The 20297-nt window shown below is 36.2% G+C and overlaps 1 protein-coding gene and 1 non-coding gene across 2 annotated transcripts in view; both read left to right on the top strand.

Moving 5' to 3' along the window:
* LOC123703439 (twitchin) overlaps positions 1-20297 on the top strand; it is a 122769-nt gene that overhangs the window by 44075 nt on the left and 58397 nt on the right. The window contains exons 58-80 of the mRNA XM_045651433.1: positions 863-971; positions 2336-2532; positions 3104-3245; positions 3764-3912; positions 4673-4830; positions 5330-5471; positions 6014-6153; positions 7184-7418; positions 8152-8358; positions 8712-8875; positions 9512-9647; positions 9977-10101; positions 11176-11332; positions 12136-12333; positions 13416-13675; positions 14071-14221; positions 14589-14870; positions 15543-15683; positions 16645-16803; positions 17204-17342; positions 17764-17927; positions 18471-18784; positions 19377-19644. Of these exons, the coding sequence (XP_045507389.1) occupies positions 863-971; positions 2336-2532; positions 3104-3245; positions 3764-3912; positions 4673-4830; positions 5330-5471; positions 6014-6153; positions 7184-7418; positions 8152-8358; positions 8712-8875; positions 9512-9647; positions 9977-10101; positions 11176-11332; positions 12136-12333; positions 13416-13675; positions 14071-14221; positions 14589-14870; positions 15543-15683; positions 16645-16803; positions 17204-17342; positions 17764-17927; positions 18471-18784; positions 19377-19644 (4137 nt within the window). The remainder of the gene's footprint in view (positions 1-862; positions 972-2335; positions 2533-3103; positions 3246-3763; positions 3913-4672; positions 4831-5329; positions 5472-6013; positions 6154-7183; positions 7419-8151; positions 8359-8711; positions 8876-9511; positions 9648-9976; positions 10102-11175; positions 11333-12135; positions 12334-13415; positions 13676-14070; positions 14222-14588; positions 14871-15542; positions 15684-16644; positions 16804-17203; positions 17343-17763; positions 17928-18470; positions 18785-19376; positions 19645-20297) is intronic.
* LOC123703606 lies at positions 1695-1856 on the top strand. Its single transcript, XR_006753022.1, has one exon. It is a non-coding gene; the product is annotated as a U1 spliceosomal RNA (small nuclear RNA).

The raw sequence follows: 20297 nt of genomic DNA, 5'->3' as shown, positions 1-20297 counted from the left end.
TTTGATGTCATTTTTGTTATTTAAACTAGTTAAAAAACAGTTTAAAAAAGTTCTGTCTTGGACGTCCGTGTGTCTGTATGTGCGGAGGATTTTCTTGTTAACACGATAGCGACCGAAATACTTTACGAATCGAGTCTTTTTTTTTCTCTTACGCTTGAGTATGCTCAGGAATAGAACCCTTTCATTTTTCAGGGTCTGATTCGATGTGGTTTAATTGTTATTAAATAAACAAAAAAAATATCGACTTTTTTTTATATTTATAGTGTACTCAAAATTCACCATTATAAACTCGATTCTTTATACTATAAGCCAAGGCTTAAAAAATAAGTTGGTAGTCAGTCCCTTAAACCTGCGCAGTTTCACATCTAGGTGGGGCCACAAGAAAAATAGCTCAATTATTACGGTACCGCTTTCTTTACTTTTCCAACTGTTTTGAGACAGTACAAGAGCATTGGCACATGAGAACAAGTGTATCTACATACTTATATTATATACACCTTTATAAATAATCAATTTTATTGTAAAGGATGAGATTATGAGGCGTGCACTTTTGGATTTTCCAAACTTTTTTTTTATGACATAGCATTAGCTCCTAGGAATAGGTGTTAAACTTATTATTTTCTACAAGTAAGACCTCCACCAGTTACCAAAATAATATTCGTTAAATGGTATAACTACTAGATATTTAAAACATCATATTATTTATTTTTCTATAATACATAATAACATCATCATCAGCCCATATAAATTCCCATTACTGGTACACGGGACTCCTATTAGGGTACAGGCCATAATCCACCACGCTGGCCAAGTGCGGGTTGGCGGATATAATACATTTATTTATATTTAATTATGTTTCCAGTGAAACCGCGCATCGAGCGCAGCACATTCAAGTCGGTGATCATCAAAGCGGGCCGCACACACAAGTGGTCTGTGGACGTCATCGGTGAACCCCCACCGGAGATGACTTGGTAATTCTATTTGTTTATTGAAATTTAACTATTGCCAAATTATCCTATATAAAAAAGATAATAAATAATACTATGGTAATAGAAATTACAAATCCGGCTTCTTAGGAAGTTGTCCTTAGCAAATTTAAAAATAATACCTACCTATAGTGTTAAATAGATTACAAATACAGCTTTTTAGGAAAGCTGTATTTGCAAGGGTGACTTAAAAGTGCATCATCTTCATAAATTATACAAAATAATAAAATAATATGCGATATAGTTAATTCGCGGATGATATCAATTCGGCAAGCAGGTCAAAATAAGGAAAATATTATGCATGTGTAAAATATTTACACATGCTGCCAAATTAAAACAAAATGTTGTTAGGAGTTTTGGCATGTTTGACTAAAAAACTTCAATATTTAACATTTTTGGATTCTAAATATCAATATTGTGCACATCTGAATTGCTTGCAATATAAATTTATAACGTATATATACGTAAACAATGTTACCTAAGCGCCATCTGTCGAACGTATGATATACTAATGCAAACGGAGCGTGCGTCAAGTTACCAAAGGATAGTAATAGCACAGACTGTAATAGCGGCGTAGCGTCCCGTACCGTTACAAAACTTACGCTTAACCCAACTAGATGTCACTACACGCTTTATGCTCAATTTTAAATCGCGCTATAGAAGTTTTTTTCCGAACACGTAAATAGATCGAGTTAACCGTCCTAAAGCATACTTACCTGGCGTAGGGGACACCGTGATCAGGAAGGCGGTTCCCCCAGAGCGAGGCCCCGCCATTGCACTGCGGCGGGGTTGACCTCTGCGATTATCCCTAATGTGGATAACTCGGACGCGTAATTTTTGGTAGTGGGGACTGCGTACGCGCCGTCCCCCCATGAAGATATTGAGTAACGTGAGGTTACTGAAAACTGCTATAAAAATAATTGATGAAAGTTATGTGTTAACGATTGAAGCTTTTGTAAATTACACTTTTTAATATTCATATAAATTTCGCATACGTCAATTATTACAACAATAATAGTACAGTAATATCTATTTAAAATACAAATCTACTTTATAAAATACGAAATACCTACCTATGTTACTAAATTCATCAGAAATTTGTCTCTTTTTGAAAGCTGTTTATTTCTAATACTCATCGTAACGGACACTTTAATAGCAATTAAAATTTCCATATTCCATTCTCGGGATAAAAACTATCCTATGTGTTCTCCACGTATAATTATGTCAAATTTCATGAAAATCGGTTCAACAGTTTTTGCGTGATGTAGTAAACAAACATACAAATTTTCGCATTTATAATATTAGTAGGATATAATATGATATACCGTATTAACACAAAATTTTCACAGGTCATGGCGCGAGAACATAAAGCTGGTTAACACCGAGCGCATCAAGATCGAGAACCAAGAGTACCACACGGACTTTACAATCGTGAACGCGGTGAGACGCGACACTGGGAAGTACACGCTGCGTGTTGAGAATTGTAACGGTTTCGACCAAGAGACGGTCGAACTGACCGTGCTCAGCAAGCCTAGCTCGCCTAAAGGTAAGTTGTAGAAATAGTGTCATTTTGAAAAAAAAAAGAAATTTCAAATATACAGGATGTCCCACTATAGGTATATATACTAAGCGCGAAGGAACTTGTAGTCTTGCATACACTGATCACGTAAAAAATACTGAAACAACAAAATTACGTCAACATTTTTTTTATTTAATTCAAATAGTGTTGTTTTGCAAATTGTCTTACTGCTCCGATTACACGTTCTTGCATTAATGTTTGAACTCAAACATTTATTTAACAAGACTTCGTTTAGAAGCGCTTTTGAATAGACAAAATACAGAAAAATAATAATTTACCATTTACCAATAAATTGGTGTTTAACTATCTTATATATTATCTATAAGTATTCGATCTTTTTATTTTTTTTAATATATTGGTATTTTTATATTGGTCATAAGTCTAAAAAGCTTGCGTTCGCGAATCAAAATTATTGAAGTGCCTGAACACATTTATAGGAAGAAGGTATATATTTTATTAACATGTTATAACATCAATAAAATTACTCCCAACAAAAAAGTACAATTTTCCACACTAACCAAAAATTCTCCTCACCCAGGACCGCTAGAAGTGACAGACGTCCACGCAGAGGGTTGCAAGGTGAGATGGGAGAAGCCAGAAGATGATGGTGGATCCCCCGTCAAGGAGTATGAGGTGGAGAAGATGGACCTGGCCACCGGCAAGTGGGTCCGGGTTGGCAGGTATGTGTATTTTTAGTTATTTTTCGGCATAAACGTAAACACATGTGTTAAATTCTTACCTGAAAGAGACAACAAGAGAAAGAGCTATCCAACTGCAATTGAAATTGTTAATTTTTTTGTTTGCTTATTGTGGGTAGGGATAAAAAATCCAATAAGTATGAATAATTAAAATTTTGCAACGATAAGTAAGCAGAAAACGATTCAATAAAGCTACATACAAATTCGTAGTTATGTACTGTTCGTAGATACCTACGAATAAATATATAGATATACATATAGTTTTATCTTTATTTTGTTGCGTTTCATGCAAAATTTTGTTGAAGTATGTTATAAAATTAAATATATTAAGGTATACACTATACATGGTTTTCTATCCCACTACTGGTGTTAAAATAACAAAGAAACACTCTTTATCCATACTTTTAATGTGAAATCTCTCCTTTAAAAGGTAGTAATATAGTAGGTAGGTTTAAAATGTACACATTTTACACATTTACCAATATTTCCCCTCATTCCAGGGTCGCTGGAGACAAGAAGCCCCTGGAGATGGAGATCACAGGTCTGGAACCGGGTCACCAGTACAAGTTCCGTGTGACTGCTGTGAACGATGAAGGTGATTCTGAACCCCTGGAGACGGAGAAGGCGACCCTGGCTAAGAATCCCTTCGGTGAGTTAGTTGGAATGACTTTAATTTAGGATTTCATGACTGTATGTGACCCATTTAAATTCGAAATGATGTTTTTTTCTACAGAAATACATAAGCTTTTTTTTAAATATTGTGTTTCAATAATTAATTTTCATACATCTCCGTGTAAAGTCGATAAAATAAAGATTAAATGGCGGATTAGATAAGTTTCTAAGCATACACTTATATACTGTATGAAGCATGCTTTTATGCAATTGAATGATTACATTTTTTTTCCAATATGTATATTGTAATTCTATTCCGCGTAATATTTGGTTAATTGAAAATTGTTGATATTATATTTTTGGTTTTATGGCATTCAAATCCATACTAATCCATACTAATATTATATAAATGCGAAAGTAACTCTGTCTGTCTGTCTGTCTGTCTGTTACTCAATCACGCCTTAACTACTGAACCAATTTGCATGAAATTTGGTATATAGATGTTTTGATACCCGAGAAAGGACATAGGATAGGTTTTATCCCGGAAATCCTACGGGAACGGGTTTTTCTTTGAAAACGCGGGCGAAGCCGCGGGCGGAAAGCTAGTGCTTTATAAATATAAATTTATAAAGAATAGAAAATATTCTAGTAAGGAATAGAATGGCGCGAAAGCATGCGGGTTCGAGTCCCGCCTCGTGATCGAATTTTTTATATTCTTTATAAATTTATATTTACAATAGAAAATTTTTATAAGTACCAATAAATTATTTGTATTAATGCTATATTATCCTGCCCAGATGTCGCGGAAAAGCCCGGAAACGTGACCGTGGCTGATCACGACAACCAAAGTGCGGAGATCAAATGGGATCCGCCGAAGGACGATGGCGGAGCGCCCATACAGAAGTACATTATTCAGAAGAGGCCTAAGGGCGGCGATTGGGAGAATGCTGCTGAGGTAAATTTTCCTTTTTTTTTTAGGGTAGTTCAAATTTTTTTTAAGTGGACTTTATATGAGCTTTTGAATAGTCACGATAAATAATAAATTAATTAAGAGCACAGATATTTGTAATGTAATTACTATGTAAATAAAAAGTTTTATTGGTATTTTTGAACATAAATTTATGCACTGATATTTCAATTTTTTAATTAAAGTTTTGTCTATAATAATCGAAATCATGCATCAAGCGTAGAACATGCTTGTTTCGGTAAAATTAGATGACTCAGTTTACTGCCCCATTTTATATTCACATTGCTGTTGCTGGGAATTCGAAAACTTGATTGTATATTAGCATTTTGTTCGATTATTATTATTTAATTTTATTTATAGACTGTTTATTTTTTGACAAAAAGTCGTACTTTTTACTTTTGATTGCTGAAAATAGTATTCGTTATTTTTCTTTCCCTATGAAATATTTTCTCATTTTCATAATAAAACTCAATATTCTTTTTTACAGGTACCTGGATCAGCCACAAGTGGCAAAGTGGATGGTCTACCGGAGGGTGGCGAGTTCGAATTCCGCGTGATCGCGGTGAACAAAGCCGGACCCTCGGAGGCCTCTGAGCCCACTGAGATGACCACTATACGGCATAAGGCTTGTGAGTATAGTGGAGATTTGATATTTAGTTTTATAGCATTTAAATTCTTTATATATAAAAATAATATTTTTAAAGAATAAAAAAAGTCGATTACGAGGTAGGATTCGAACCCGCATCTTTTTGCCACTCCGGGGAAACATCTAGCCTCTTGGCTCCACCTGATACCGTCTTTGTAATTGCTTGTTTGGAGCATTAAAATGCTGTTGTTTATGAATTAATTTATTGATTGTGTAAAAATGAAAGTAGAACGAATTGATGTTATTTTATGGATATATTATTTTCTTATGAGGAGAAAAATATTGCTTATAACTTTGTGGTATTTCTAGCATAAATCGTTTTCTTTTTTTTGCAAACTAATGTTTTTCGAAGACATTTACTGAAATCAGTACGAAAATAGAATTGAGAATGAATTCAATTTGAATTCTAATGGTTTTAAAAACTGCTAAGCTTTCTTAATGAACCTAAAAATTTATTTTTTATATTCATAGCCCGTTTCTACACATTCCTACAGTGAATTTTCATATAAAACTTACTTTACCCAGTGAAACCGCGTATCGACCGCACCAACCTCAAGGCGGTGGCAGTTCGTGCGGGCAAGCCGATATTCTTCGACGTGAACGTTAGAGGTGAACCGGCGCCCAAGGTGCAGTGGTTCAGGAAGTGGAAGGATGTCGAGACTGAGGTGGGTTCGATTAATAAACAATATGTATTTATTACACGAGAGCAGTGGTGGCTCAGTGGTGAGACCTCGGACTTCGAATCGATAAGTCCGGGGTTCGAGACCAGGCGAGCGCGCAGGAATTAAATTGATTTTTCAATTTATCTGCGCATGTTGTAACATCACCACTGCTCGAACGGTGAAGGAAAACATCGTGAGGAAACTGAAATGTCGAAGAATTAAAAAGTTCGACGACATGTGTCATCCGCCAACACGCACTTGGCCAGCGTGGTGGATTATGGCCTGTACCCTCATAGGAGGCCCGTGTCCCAGCAGTGGGAACGTATATGGGCTGATGATGATGATGTATTTATTTAAACTCAAACTCAAACATTCATTTATTCAATTAGACTACTATTTAGTAGCACTTTCGAATCGTCATTACATAATTATTTTTAACATTTACCACCGATTCGGAAAGCAGTATCTATGGAGAAGAACCGGCAAGAAACTCCATAGTTGCTCTTTTAAAATCATGTCGATATTACATAATATGTAACTTATATCTAAATACATAATATATTATAATATGCCAAAGAACTGTCCTTTAATTATATATGTATGTTTAACAGCCATCTGGCTTCCATAACACAAGCGAAAGCTTAGTATGGGATCAGATCGTGTCGTGTGTGAAAATTGTCCTGAAATATTTAATTTATTACTTACATAAAACATGACGATCAAGTTATGCGCAAATCGCATAGCATTGGTTAAAATGGTTGGTTAGTTTATAAACTACGTTTATTGTACAAATCAATATTCGTTGATTTTTGATCAAAAAATAATTGTATAGTTCAGAAACGACAATTGGCAGGATTTATTTTGGACTTCTTTTATTCAGCCTACGTTTAAACAAATTTACCTGAAATGAAACATATCTTCAAAGATATAAAAAGATGTTAGTACTGGCGAGAGCACTATCATAAAAAATTTCAAAATCATGTATTGTTTGTGCGTTTTTGACATTATTAACAAAACATCTTACCCTTTGCAGGTCACAGAGAACGTAATTAACGTGGACTACAACACTAAACTGGACATTAAGGACTCGGTCCGTGCCATGACCGGCACGTACCGTATCCTGGCGACGAACCAGCACGGTTCTGATGAAGCGGAGGTTGAAATCACTGTGCTTTCGTCTCCAAGCAAACCTGGTGGTCCACTGAAGGTCGCTGATGTCACCAAGAACGGTTGTAAACTGTCGTGGAAGAAGCCGGAGGACGATGGAGGTGAGATATTTTATTGTAGTTTAATTCTATTCGTGTTTATCGAATTTGGTTTGAATGTAATTATGTTTCTTTCATAATTATTGTCGCCAGCACTTTGTTTTCACTAATGTCATAGATTTCATCATCGTCATCGATATCATCATCATCGTCATCGATTTCATCATCATCATCATCGATATCATCATCATCATCATTGTCATCGATATCATTTTCGTCATCGATATCATCGTTGTCATGAGATATTTTACTGTAAAGTGTAATTCTATTCTTGTTTATCGAATTTGGTTAATGAGTGTAATTATTTTTCTTTCATAATTATTGTCGTCTGCACTTTGTTTTCACTAATGTCATAGATTTCATCATCGTCATCGATATCATCATCATCGTCATCGATTTCATCATCGTCATCGATTTCATCATCACTATCGTTTTCATCGTCGCTATCGATGTTATTAATTTCATTGTTTCTATTGTCACTATAGTCAATATCATCAGCCCTTGTTTGTTACCACTACAAGTATACAAGGTTCCAATAAAGTTCAACAGAAAAAATTTAAAAACGTATTAATGTAATATGTATCCTTTGTTCATCATCATCATCAGCCTATACATGTTTCCACTGCTGGGACATGGGCCTCCCATAAGGCCATAATCCACAACGTTGGCAGATATAATATGTCGTCGATAATTTATCCTATGTTAAAAATTCTTATATAAACTTATTTATATCCAGGCAAGCCGGTAACCGGCTACGTAGTAGAGAAGCTGAACAAGGCAACCGGTCGCTGGGTGCCGGTCGGCAAGACAGATGACACGGAGATGGAGATCAAGGGTCTGCAGGAGGGAGAGGAGTATGAGTTCCGTGTGAAGGCGGTCAATGAAGAGGGCGAGTCGGAGCCGCTGAAGACTGACCACTCGATTGTCGCCAAGAATCCCTATGGTAAGTGATCCAAGGGTCTGCAGGAGAGGAGTGCGAGGTTGAAGTTGTTTATATGCTATATAGTGAAATATTTTCGCCACAGAACATATAAACCAACTTTCTGATGTTCATTAGGGCCTTAAAAAAATCATCACAAGCTTTTTTTTTGACATTTTTATGCTAAAATCGTCAAATACTTGCACGCTATTAGAAGAAAATTGACAATAACATTGCCATAATGTTGTTATACCGTTTCTTCCACTGTACCTTTTTTTACAAATAAATAAATATAATTTAAACAGGACATTGGGCATTGTCCTGTTATGACATGTGATGTTTTTTAAATAAATAAATAATTATAAATTTGCATACAGATATCCCCGGAAAGCCCTCAGTCCCAACCATCGAGGATTGGGACGTGGACCGCGTGGACCTCAAGTGGGAGGCTCCAAAGAACAATGGTGGGGCTCCCATCACTGGATACGTTATTGAGAAGAAGGACAAATATGGACACTGGCAGGAGGCGCTTGTTACTACGGTGAGTGGAAAATAGGGGTTGAATTTGTTGGTAGAGGTGGAAATTTTTTGGGAAAATTTGGGAAAAGAGGTTAAAATAGTTCGAATTTCGATGTAATCAATGTGAAAGTAATGAGCAACTATAACTCGTTGACATTGGTTGGATTATGATATTTAGAAGAAAATAAATAAATTTTTGAAGTTAAACTTTTGGGCGCGATGAGAATAAACTTACAAGGTCGCGTCGCAATACCGTCACGTGATACGTCATGGAGTAGATGACGATTTTGTTAGCTTTGAATCTTGCTAATTTCACTTCTGACACGTGTGCTCACATAGGCACTTTTTTTGGTAATTACTAAACATAATTCTCATTTTCAATTGCTACGAAGATTTGATATCTTGAAAAGATGAGAAGTTCTCGTGTCTCTGTTACTTTTCAAAATAACAATAAAAAAAGACGTGTGGCACTCGGGGACTGCCGCGGTAAAGCTATTGCATGCTATGCCTTCAAGCCACACCTCCGCCTGTCTGAGTGGGGAGCGTGAGGTTTTTTCGTTACGGAATTCGGTCCCCGCGCTCAAGGCCCGCGATAGAAGCTATGCAATAGCTTAATAAATAAATAAATAACAGTGTAATAAATTCCCTTTATCCACAGACGCCAGAATGCAAGGCCCGTGTGCCAGAGCTGAAGGAGGGCAACACTTACCAGTTCCGCGTGAGGGCGGTCAACAAGGCCGGTCCGGGAGAACCCGGAGAGCCCACACAGCCGCACTTGGCTAAGGCTCGATTCTGTAAGTTTGTTTGTCTGTTCGTGTGTATCTTGAAAATTGAGGGTAGAAATGAAATTCTATATTTTGATAAAATTACTTTGACTATAATTTATATTGAATATTATCATCAGTTTATGCCAATTTAATATAGCGTTTAAAGCTACGACATTATAATATGGGAAATCTCGCAACAATATCATAAACAAATATTATAAAGCGGAAAAATTCGCTCGTTTGCTTGGTTGTTTGTTGTGTCGATTTGAAAAAAATAATTTCAGTGTTAGATGATCCATTTCTCAAAGAAAAAATATCAATTTTAATGTAATAATAATATAACCATTTGTTTACAGTGAAACCGCACATCAACCGCGACAAGATGGTGGCGATCCGCGTACGTGCGGGCACGACCATCAAATTGGACGTCGACATCAAGGGTGAACCTCCACCGACCAAGACTTGGACTTTCGCTAACAAGGTAGGTTTAAAACTTGGTATGAACTATGAAGTCTGGAAAGTTATATGTTTCTGAAAAGAAATGACGGTAGGAGGATATTTTTACTCTAATAAAATCCGAACATTCAAGCTTACCTTTCTTTAATTTTATGGACTAAGAAATTATACTTGTACAATTAACTACACACTTACAAGTAACTATACACTAGTGACTAGTCAGTATTCGTTGTGTGCGCGATGACAGCGCCCCTAGTGGCCGCAACTATTAAGGGCTTGTCATCTGTCAAATCATTTCAACTGATGTCAACTAGATGATAAGATATTTTTGTGATATTGATTTTCGACTAGTTTTTCAACGAAATTGAAAAAAATAGTGTAAAAAGTGAGTGTGTATATTATACCTAGCGATTTTCTCCCTGGTGAAAAATAATTTTTTCTCTTCACAGCTACTATCCATTTTTGTCTTTGCTGTAATGTCCACTTTGATGTTGGAAACGAATTAAACTTGCAGGAATTGTTTTTCCCATTGTTTTTACAATTTACGACACAGCATGTACTATGACCCATATCGCTAATTTTTATGTTTTTGCTTAAATTTATAAAGGAAGTTATGAAAATAAAGCAATTTGACACATGACAGCCCAGAATTAATTCACATTTCTGCCACGTCGTGCGCTACGGTCGATTTGCCGTTCCCTACCACCCACTTCGCACATAGCCAATAGTACGATTCAAAATTAATGGCGGCTCGAAATATCGTATGATCCGATGCGCAGAAATCAATTTTAGGTATTAGCGAGACGTCAAGAAACCTGTGCGCACAAGCACCTGCACCTGCACCTAACTTCCGAACCGCCATTAAGATTGAATCGTACTATAGCATAAAAAAATATACTAGAAATGATCATTGTTGAAATATTTTTCGCTATCTTTTAAGTCACTATCAATTTGTATAAAAACTCCTCTTCAATTGTAAAAAATGAATGAAATATGCCATTTGCTATAGCTTAAACGAATATACCCCGATATACTCTAGCGGCTAGCCATTCATTCACATCCTGTCAATCTAGAACTAACAACACCTAAAAATTTCCAGGTCATCGAGACCGCTCCAGGTGTTAAGCTGGAGAACGAGGACTACAACACGAAGCTGCAGATCTTCGAGTCCTCATGGAAGAATACAGGCATATACACGCTGAAGGCCGAAAACGATTCCGGTGTTGATGAAGCCACTGTTGAGATTACTGTTCTCGGTAAGTTTATTTTGTGGAGTAATTCGTGGAAAATGAGAAAAAAAATATTGCGTTAATATTTTAATGAAAGTAGGTAGGTAGGGTATTTTGATATTTTATAACTTTATTTTGGAAAATACCCGCAAAATAGATTGTGTAGGGTGGGTGTAAATTGAAATTTAATTCCTGCAAAGTATATCTAATATCTATAAACATGAGGTATATAGGTACTTAACTCTCATTATAATTTTCAGGAAGAATCTATGATCACAGAGAAATCTTAAATTTGTACTCAAAAAGGTGTACATGCGCAGCTTTCAGAATGATTTATTGAAAAGTTCTGATCTTTGAAAATGTCTTTTAATATTTAACTAAAGTAGGTGTCAATAAAGATTCGTGAAAATAATACGATTGTTGAAGTTTATAAAATATATGAATCATTATACTTACTTACTTTTTTTTATTATTATCAGAAACAATAAGGTTTACAAACATAAGTGTACAGTTGTGACTTAAAAACCACTGAGGTTTATTGAAGTGAAACTTCCTTATCGGGGTTGGAAAAAAATTTAGTGTAACATTTTTTCGTTACGCCTGACTTTTTTCCGTTACGCGCCATCTTTTTCTTATCCCTACCACGCGTGATTCGACATAATTATTTTTTTGAAAAATAAGGTCATAAAGAAATTTCACTTCTTACGTGTGTACACTAGTACACGCACACATTTTTTTAACTTAATTAACTTAATTGTTACACCTATCTATATACATGAAAGCGTCCTACTACAACATTTAATAACACCCAAAATAATATTATTCCCCAGACAAGCCAGGCAAACCGGAGGGCCCACTGGAAGTGTCCGACGTGCACGCAGAACACGCCAAGTTGTCCTGGAGCAAGCCCAAGCACACGGGCGGTCTGCCGCTCAGCGCCTACATCGTGGAGAAGATGGACACCCTCACCGGGAAGTGGTCTCCAGCTGGGACCATAGACCCTGATGTCACGGAGGCTACTGTTACTGGTCAGTTTTTAGATTATTTACCTTTTTTTTGAACTCACTCGAACGGTGAAGGAAAACACCGTGAGGAAACCGACGTGTCGAAGAATTTAAAAAAAGAGTTCGACGACATGTGTCATCCGCCAACACGCACTTGGCCAGCGTGGTGGATTATGGCCTGTACCCTCATAGGAGGCCCGTGTCCCAGCAGTGGGAACGTATATGGGCTGATGATGATGATGATGACCTTTTTTTTATAGTGGGGAAATCTTCCAAAGATACCCACGGCCCCCGGGGAAGGAGCCGTGGGTTATGTCGGATTCTTACCGACTAAAACCCCACTGTGTTCCGTCGAGCCGGTTTAATGATGGGGCCGCGGGTATTGGTTAGAATTCTTCCACTTGTTAACTTTCTACTGTCCATAATATATGTATATAACCAAGAAGCGCAACTCAGGGTCCCAAGACACAAGTATTTCACTTAGTTTGGGACCCACTGTCGTACATAAATTGTAAAACATAAAATGGCCAAATAAATTTATTTCATTTCATTTTTCATTTCAGTGTCAGACTTGACTTAAAAATTATGGACACATTTTAAAAAGATGGACAGGATTGTGAATGATATTGCTCGAGTTATAAAATGACTGAGTTGATACGGGGAAAAGTGTATCTTGAAAATACGTCTTCATTTGTAGCTACGAACATATATTCTAAAAAACCGTCTTAACAGTAGTTCTTTTGCTGTATAGTTTATTTTAATTGCTTCAGTGATGCTAGATCTTACTTTGATATTGGCTATATGTGTAAATTGACGTTTTAAGTGCTGATAATTTTGTATTTATGACATTTTTTAAATTACATTGTTGCAAGTTTAAGTAGATCTAGTTAAACAATAATTCAAAATCTCTCCACAATGAATCAGATGCTTTCGAATTATGCCTTGGATATAGATAAAAATAGGCATCCAGTAAAATAAAATGTTCCTACGCTCTTAATCAACCTCAATATTTTGTAATACAGCTAAATAATGATGTTTTCTATAAATATCTGTCTACGTAATATATAACGGGCTACAGTTTTAAACAAAATAATTTCCACACACAGGCCTAGAACCGGGTCACACTTACCAATTCCGCGTCAAGGCCCTCAACGAAGAAGGCGAATCCGAACCCTTGGAAACCGACCACGGAATCCTCGCGAAGAACCCGTATGATGTACCAGCTCCTCCAGGTCTACCTGACATCGTGGACTGGGACGAGAAGTCTGTGAAGTTGAAGTGGGAACCGCCCATCAGGGACAATGGTGCACCCATCACTGGGTATATTATTGAAGCTATGGACAGGGATCGTGGGGAGTTTGTTAAGGTAAGGGACAGATAAAATGTAACTCATTGAAGTTTTTTAACACATAATGAATTGTGATTTGTATTTGGGAACAGTTAAAATACTTATAGGTAGATTGAAATATGATATGTGTATATATTATTTATAAAGAATAGAAAGGGACGGGTTCGAGTCCCGCCTCGTGATCGTTTTTTAAGCCGATGTACGAAATATTATGATTTTATTTTCTATTAAATACTTTACCTAGGTAATTTATACATTGCCCAGGGATTGTATAGACTACCTGTTATTTCACAGGCAATGTGTAAAATAAATAGATTGTGTTCTATATTTATCTATGTTAACCGTAGTATAGTTTTCAGATTTTTGGCAAAATTTACAAAAATTCATGCATCGTATAAATTTTAACTTTAAAGATGGCGGAAATCCACGGCAACGTGTGCCAAGGCACAGTACCTAAACTGGAGGAGGGCAACCAATACCAGTTTAGAGTGAGGGCCGTGAACAAGGCGGGACAATCTGAACCCTCGGAGAATACCAACTGGCATACTGCTAAACCGAGATTCTGTGAGTATAAAAAATTGTTTGTTTTCAAGATTCAAATTCATAGACAACAACATAGATGATACAAAATAAAACAACCAACTATAAAGGCTACATTCATTAATGTTTAAAATAACAAATTTTTTACTCTTTAGAAAATATATTATACCCCTTATAGAATTAGAAAGATCTACCTACTACAGCAATTTCTATTTAATAGAAACTAAATATGTATCCCTTTGATGTTCCTTTAAAATATGGAAACAATTTCAAACTCACTAAAACACATAGACTTATTAATATATAGACTGGATAATTGAACAAACAAATTGCACTGTCTCCTTGGTACAAAACATACATTCTACAATACATTCTTAACTTTATTTTACAGTGAAACCCCGTATCGACCGCACCAACCTCAATCCCATCACCGTTAAAGCTGGTCTCCCAGTTTCACTGGACATTAAGGTTATCGGCGAACCACCAGCCACTGTCACTTGGCACTTCAATGGCCAACAGTTGGCCAACAGGGACAATCTGGAGATCATCAACGTGGACTACAACACCAAGTTCCTGATGACCAAGAGCAAACGCGCCAACAGCGGCAAATACACTATTAAGGCCAAGAATGAAGTTGGTGAAGATGAAGCTGATGTGGAGATTGTTATTGTTGGTGAGTTGGGTTAACTATTAATCTATACAGATAATAAAATGGTCGGAAAGTCAAAACAGATTATTGATATTTGTTAAACATGCGGGTAAAACCGCTGCGCACAGTTAGTTCACTTAAAATGTTAAATCAAACCAATTTAATATTTTATTTCTTATCAACAAAAAAAGCTCGACTAGTCCTGTGACATGATGTCCTTTTATATAATTTTTATCTATTTTTTCTTAGAATATCTCAAATATAGTATAAAAAATGTTGAGATAAGTATTGCAATATCGTCCTATTTCTAAACTATCAATTATTTTCCATTGTAACTGTACGCTATGTCAATAATTTAAATGTTTTGTCTTTCTTACATGAATCAACATAACACACACCAGATGAATGATAACATTAGATTTTTTTGAAGTGAAACTTCTTTATCGGGGTTGGAAAAAAATTTAGTGTAACATTTTTTCGTTACGCGTGACATTTGTCCGTTACGCGCCATCTTTTTCTTATCCCTACCACGCGTGATTCGACGTATTTTTGTAACGTTGCTTAAAGTTAATTATTTTTTGAAAAAATAAGGTCATAAAGAAGTTTCACTTCTTACGTGTGTACACTACTACACGCACACATTTTTTTTGCAATATTGTTTCTACAAATTATTAATTAATTGCATATAATTTTCAGGTAAACCATCGAAGCCCAAGGGACCACTAGAAGTGTCCGACGTCACCAAGAACAGCTGCACGCTGACATGGCAGAAGCCGGAGGATGATGGCGGTTCGCCCATCGAGTACTATGAGATTGAGAAACTCGATCCGCTTACTGGTATGTTATTATTTATACTAATATTATAAAGCCGAAGAGTTTGTTTGTTTGAACGCGCTAATCTCAGGAACTACTGGTCCGATTTGAAAAATTCTTTCGGTGTTAGATAGCCAATTTATCGAAAAAGGCTATATATCATAACGCTAAGACCAACTGGAGATGAACCATGCGGGTGAAACCGCGAAGCACAGCTAGTCTGTGATAATAGTGTAATAAGTGTATAGGGGGTATTTTTTGCTGGATATTGTTGGGCTAAACTCGAAATTATGGAGTTTTGCTTTATTTTTGGCGAATAACGATGCAGATAAAATCAATGTCACTTTTACATAGGTTCATTACTCAAATTAGTTTTCTAAAATAGAAATGTATTCATCTTGCTTTTTGTTTTTTATTTTACAAGGATTGGTTTAATCGCTTGCTGATAATGTCCCTATTTACCACTTTCTAATGTTTATTATCCTTTATTATTTATTATTTTAACTGACATATAAACTAAACAGATATACCCAGAAGTTTTGAAACCGGCCATTACAAAACCATTTAGGCACAAGTGATAACTGCGTTAAAAACAACCGACTTCAAACTTGCACTTGCAAAATTTACAAATACCTACAGACAAAAATGCTTATAAAATAAAAACTACTGGGCCTATCCGAATAAAATTTTTATGGGACCAATTCGACACCATCCCGCATCGAACAAAAAAAGAATCACGTAAATCGGTTCAGAAACCTCGGAGTAATCGGTGTACATACATAAAAAAAAATATATATACCGGCCGAATTGATAACCTCCTCCTTTTTTTGAAGTCGGTTAAAAATGTGCCTATGATAAATTGTTACACAACAAATTTTCTTACTGATCAGACCAAGTCAAGAAGCTTGGAGACCGCCATTACGTCATCTTGCTTGGTTAATTGTTAATTCTGTACCCTATTTTCATATTAATCCCATTCTTCCAGGGCAATGGATCCCGTGCGGCACGGCCAAGGACTGCAAGGCCAACGTGGCCGGTCTGCAGGAGGGCAAACCCTACAAGTTCCGCGTGAAGGCGGTCAACAAGGAGGGCGAGTCGGAGGAACTGGAGACGGAGAAGACTATTATTGCTAAGAATCCGTTTGGTGAGTGTTGATTGGATAAAAAAATCTGTAGAATATTTGCCTCTCTGGAAGATTTTTGCCCATAAATAAGAATAATCGTGCAATACTCAATATTAAGGTTCTCTTCGGGAAAATTGTTCAGTGGTGTTATAAGATTTTTTTGATGTATTAATATATTGTTAAAGTATTAATATACACTATGTAAAAAAGAGTATAATAAAGTTACATTTTGAACTTCACAACTACAGTACAATACTATTCGAGATCCACTTGAAACTTACTTACTTGATGAGAAATTTTACTTTTTTTTTTTTTCCACTACTTAATTCTTAATCGAATTCAATTTTGAAAAATTGGAAATCTTCCTATACTTGTTTTTAAGTTTTATTATATAATTTATAACGTAATGAACATATTACAGACGAGCCCGGCAAACCCGGAAGACCAGAACCGCGCAACTGGGACAAGGACTTTGTGGACCTGGAATGGTCTCCACCAAAGGAAGATGGAGGTGCTCCCATTACTGGATATATTATTCAGAAGAGGGAGAAGGGTAGCAGGTGTGTAGTTATTTACTGCTTGAGTCAAAATTAAAAGGCTATTTGGAAGTTTCTTCAAGATTTGTTAATTTGTATAAGTACCTAAGTACTACTAATAATAATATATTATTATTTTTTACGAATACTAAAAATTGATTTATATAGCGAATGATTTAGAAATGTTTTTTTTGGCTCAGTAGTTCTTTAAAGTTATTCGTTTTATAGGATTAAATGACATTTATATATAAATTTCCAGAAAAAAAAAGTATATTAAAGATTCGATTATGACGGAATTCGAACGAATCATTTATTTTAGAATGACTGTTTTGAGTCAGAAAAAAGACATATATATATATATCTATCACAAGCAGACATATCTATAATATTCATCGCCTACCAAATAAAACGACAATTTTAAGCAATTATTTATAAAAATCTCCAGGGTCTGGTCAGACTGTCTGCGCACAACGGGCGAGCGTCCGACCGGCCGCGTTACAGACGTGGAGGAAGGACACGAGTACCAGTTCCGCGTGATTGCGGTCAACAAGGCTGGGCCTGGTGAACCCTCGGAGCCCAGCAAGTCGGTGGTCGCTAAACCGAGATTCTGTGAGTATCGAGAAAAAACTTCTTCGACAATTTTTTAACCCATTGAGCCCCAAACGGCCCGATCGGTCCCAGACACAATAGATTTTCTATTGTGTCTGTGATTCCGGGGGCTGAGTTATTGGTGTGATTTTGAGAATATGTAGCTTGTGATTTTGAATCTCGTTGCTTATTACAGTTAAATTTTTTTTTACCTTTTCAATTTTGTCACATCGCAGAAAATTTGACTACTAAAACTGGTTTTTGAACTTAATTTTTATCAAATTCTTGTTATTTATTATTGTTATAGTAAATTTTGAACGAATATGTGAGGTAAAGATAATAGAAACTTCTCGCGGCTGTTAAAGTACCCAAATTAAAGTTTGTGTGCGCACATTACAGTCACTGTTTAGTAATCCGTGGTATTAGTATGCGCAAAACATTTATTTTAAAAAATTACACTAGTTTCAAATTAAAATATTCTTATAAATACACAAAGCGCAACATACAGTTACCAAATTTCCCCCATAGTATAACCGATACTCATAATATTTATTTTCTATACAGTGGCACCGCACATTGACCGCAAGAACCTTCAAAAGCGCAAGGTCAAAGTGGGACAAACGCTCAAATTCGAAGCAGATGTCAAAGGAGAACCCGAACCAACAATTACCTGGGCCCGTAACGACCAGGTCCTGAAATCTGATGAGCGACTCAAGATCGAGAACCAAGATTACCATACCACCTTCGTACTGCAGAAGGTCACTAGAGCTGATGGCGGAAAGTACGTGGTGACTGCGAAGAATGATACAGGCGTGGATAGCGTGGAGATTGAGGTCACTGTGGTCAGCAAGCCGGCTAAGCCGAAGGGACCTTTGAAGGTTGGTACATTGCTTATGAATGTCTTCTGTGTTATTTGCTTAATATGAATCAATTGCTATGTTAAGTATATCCAGTATATATGTAAATGGAATAAACAGAAACGATTTTCCAACTCAAACATTTATTTTTTCAACTAAAATTCTTTATAGAAGCACTTTTGAATCGTCATAACGTAGTTTTACCAATAACCGTTTCCGTTAAAATTTTACGGAAACGTCTCAATTCTTCTTCAATAGAAAAGAAATACAAATGTACCTAGTTTAGAATTTTTGATATGATTCGGTAGATTTTTTATTATAATTTATTAATGTAGTATAGAAGGTGATCAGTTTTGTGTATTAAGCAAGATAGTGAAATGACTTGGATATTATCAATATAATTTTGGAAAATGTTGCGGTACATAATTTCTTATGCATTTTATATTAGGACAACCTAAAAGCAATTATAATTCTAGCAACAATTCGCACTTACCCCCATTTTTAATATTAAAAAAATACTTAACTTAAACTTTTATTTATTCTATTAGGCTTCTAGAAGCACTATGTATTCGTCATAGAATTACAACCATTGAACCATTAATCTCAATCCCAGGTATCGGACGTCAAAGCGGACGGCTGCAAGCTGCAATGGGAGGCCCCAGAAGACGATGGTGGTGAACCAATCGAGAGCTATGTGGTCGAACGTATGGACACAGAGACAGGAAGATGGGTACCTGTATGTACCACTAAAGTGCCGGAAGCTGACGTCACAGGCCTCAATGAGGGCAAGGATTACATGTTCCGGGTGAAGGCGGTCAACCCTGAGGGTGAAAGTGAACCGTTAGTGACGGAAACGGCTACGACTGCTAAGAATCCGTATGGTGAGTTGATGTAATGTTTGTGAAGTGATAGTTCTTTAGGCGCATTGATAGTAAAATTTTAAGGTCACATCATGGAATCTTGCCAAAAAGTTGCACTTTTGACACGTGTGCACACGGCGCACACTTTCCTTTTTATATTTGTAGCATTTAAATGCGTATAGATATGCTTAAAAGTAGAGATGCGCCGAATAGTGGTTTCACCGAATAACCGAATACCGAATACTATTCGGTTAGAACCTTACCGAACCGAATATTCGGCCGAATTATTCGGTTCAATGTTTTGACGTGTTTTGATGCGTAAACCGGTTCTAACGGGTCGCAAGTAGCTGCCGGCTTGGTGGCGAGCGAGCCTTACCTCACCGCCCGCCACCCGCGTATATCGCCCGCGCACTCCGTGCCGTCTCAGTTGTGTTGAAACTTCGCACAAAATATTAAAATTTTTAAATTGTTTAAAAATTTTATATTTTTACTTTAAGTTAGTGTTTGCAATATGAGCGGACGTAATGTCATTTTCTATTGGGACTAAAAGCATTGTCTTCAGACTTCAGGATTTAAAGTATTATAAATATTAAATACTGACTAAGTTCTAATAATAAACATGATTAAATTATGTTGATGTAAATTTACAAATTAAAGGTTGGTTTTTCAATGTA

This window comes from Colias croceus, chromosome 26 (assembly GCF_905220415.1).
Source record: "Colias croceus chromosome 26, ilColCroc2.1".
Lineage (NCBI taxonomy): Eukaryota > Metazoa > Arthropoda > Insecta > Lepidoptera > Pieridae > Colias > Colias croceus.
This window is presented reverse-complemented; position numbering and strand designations above follow the sequence as displayed.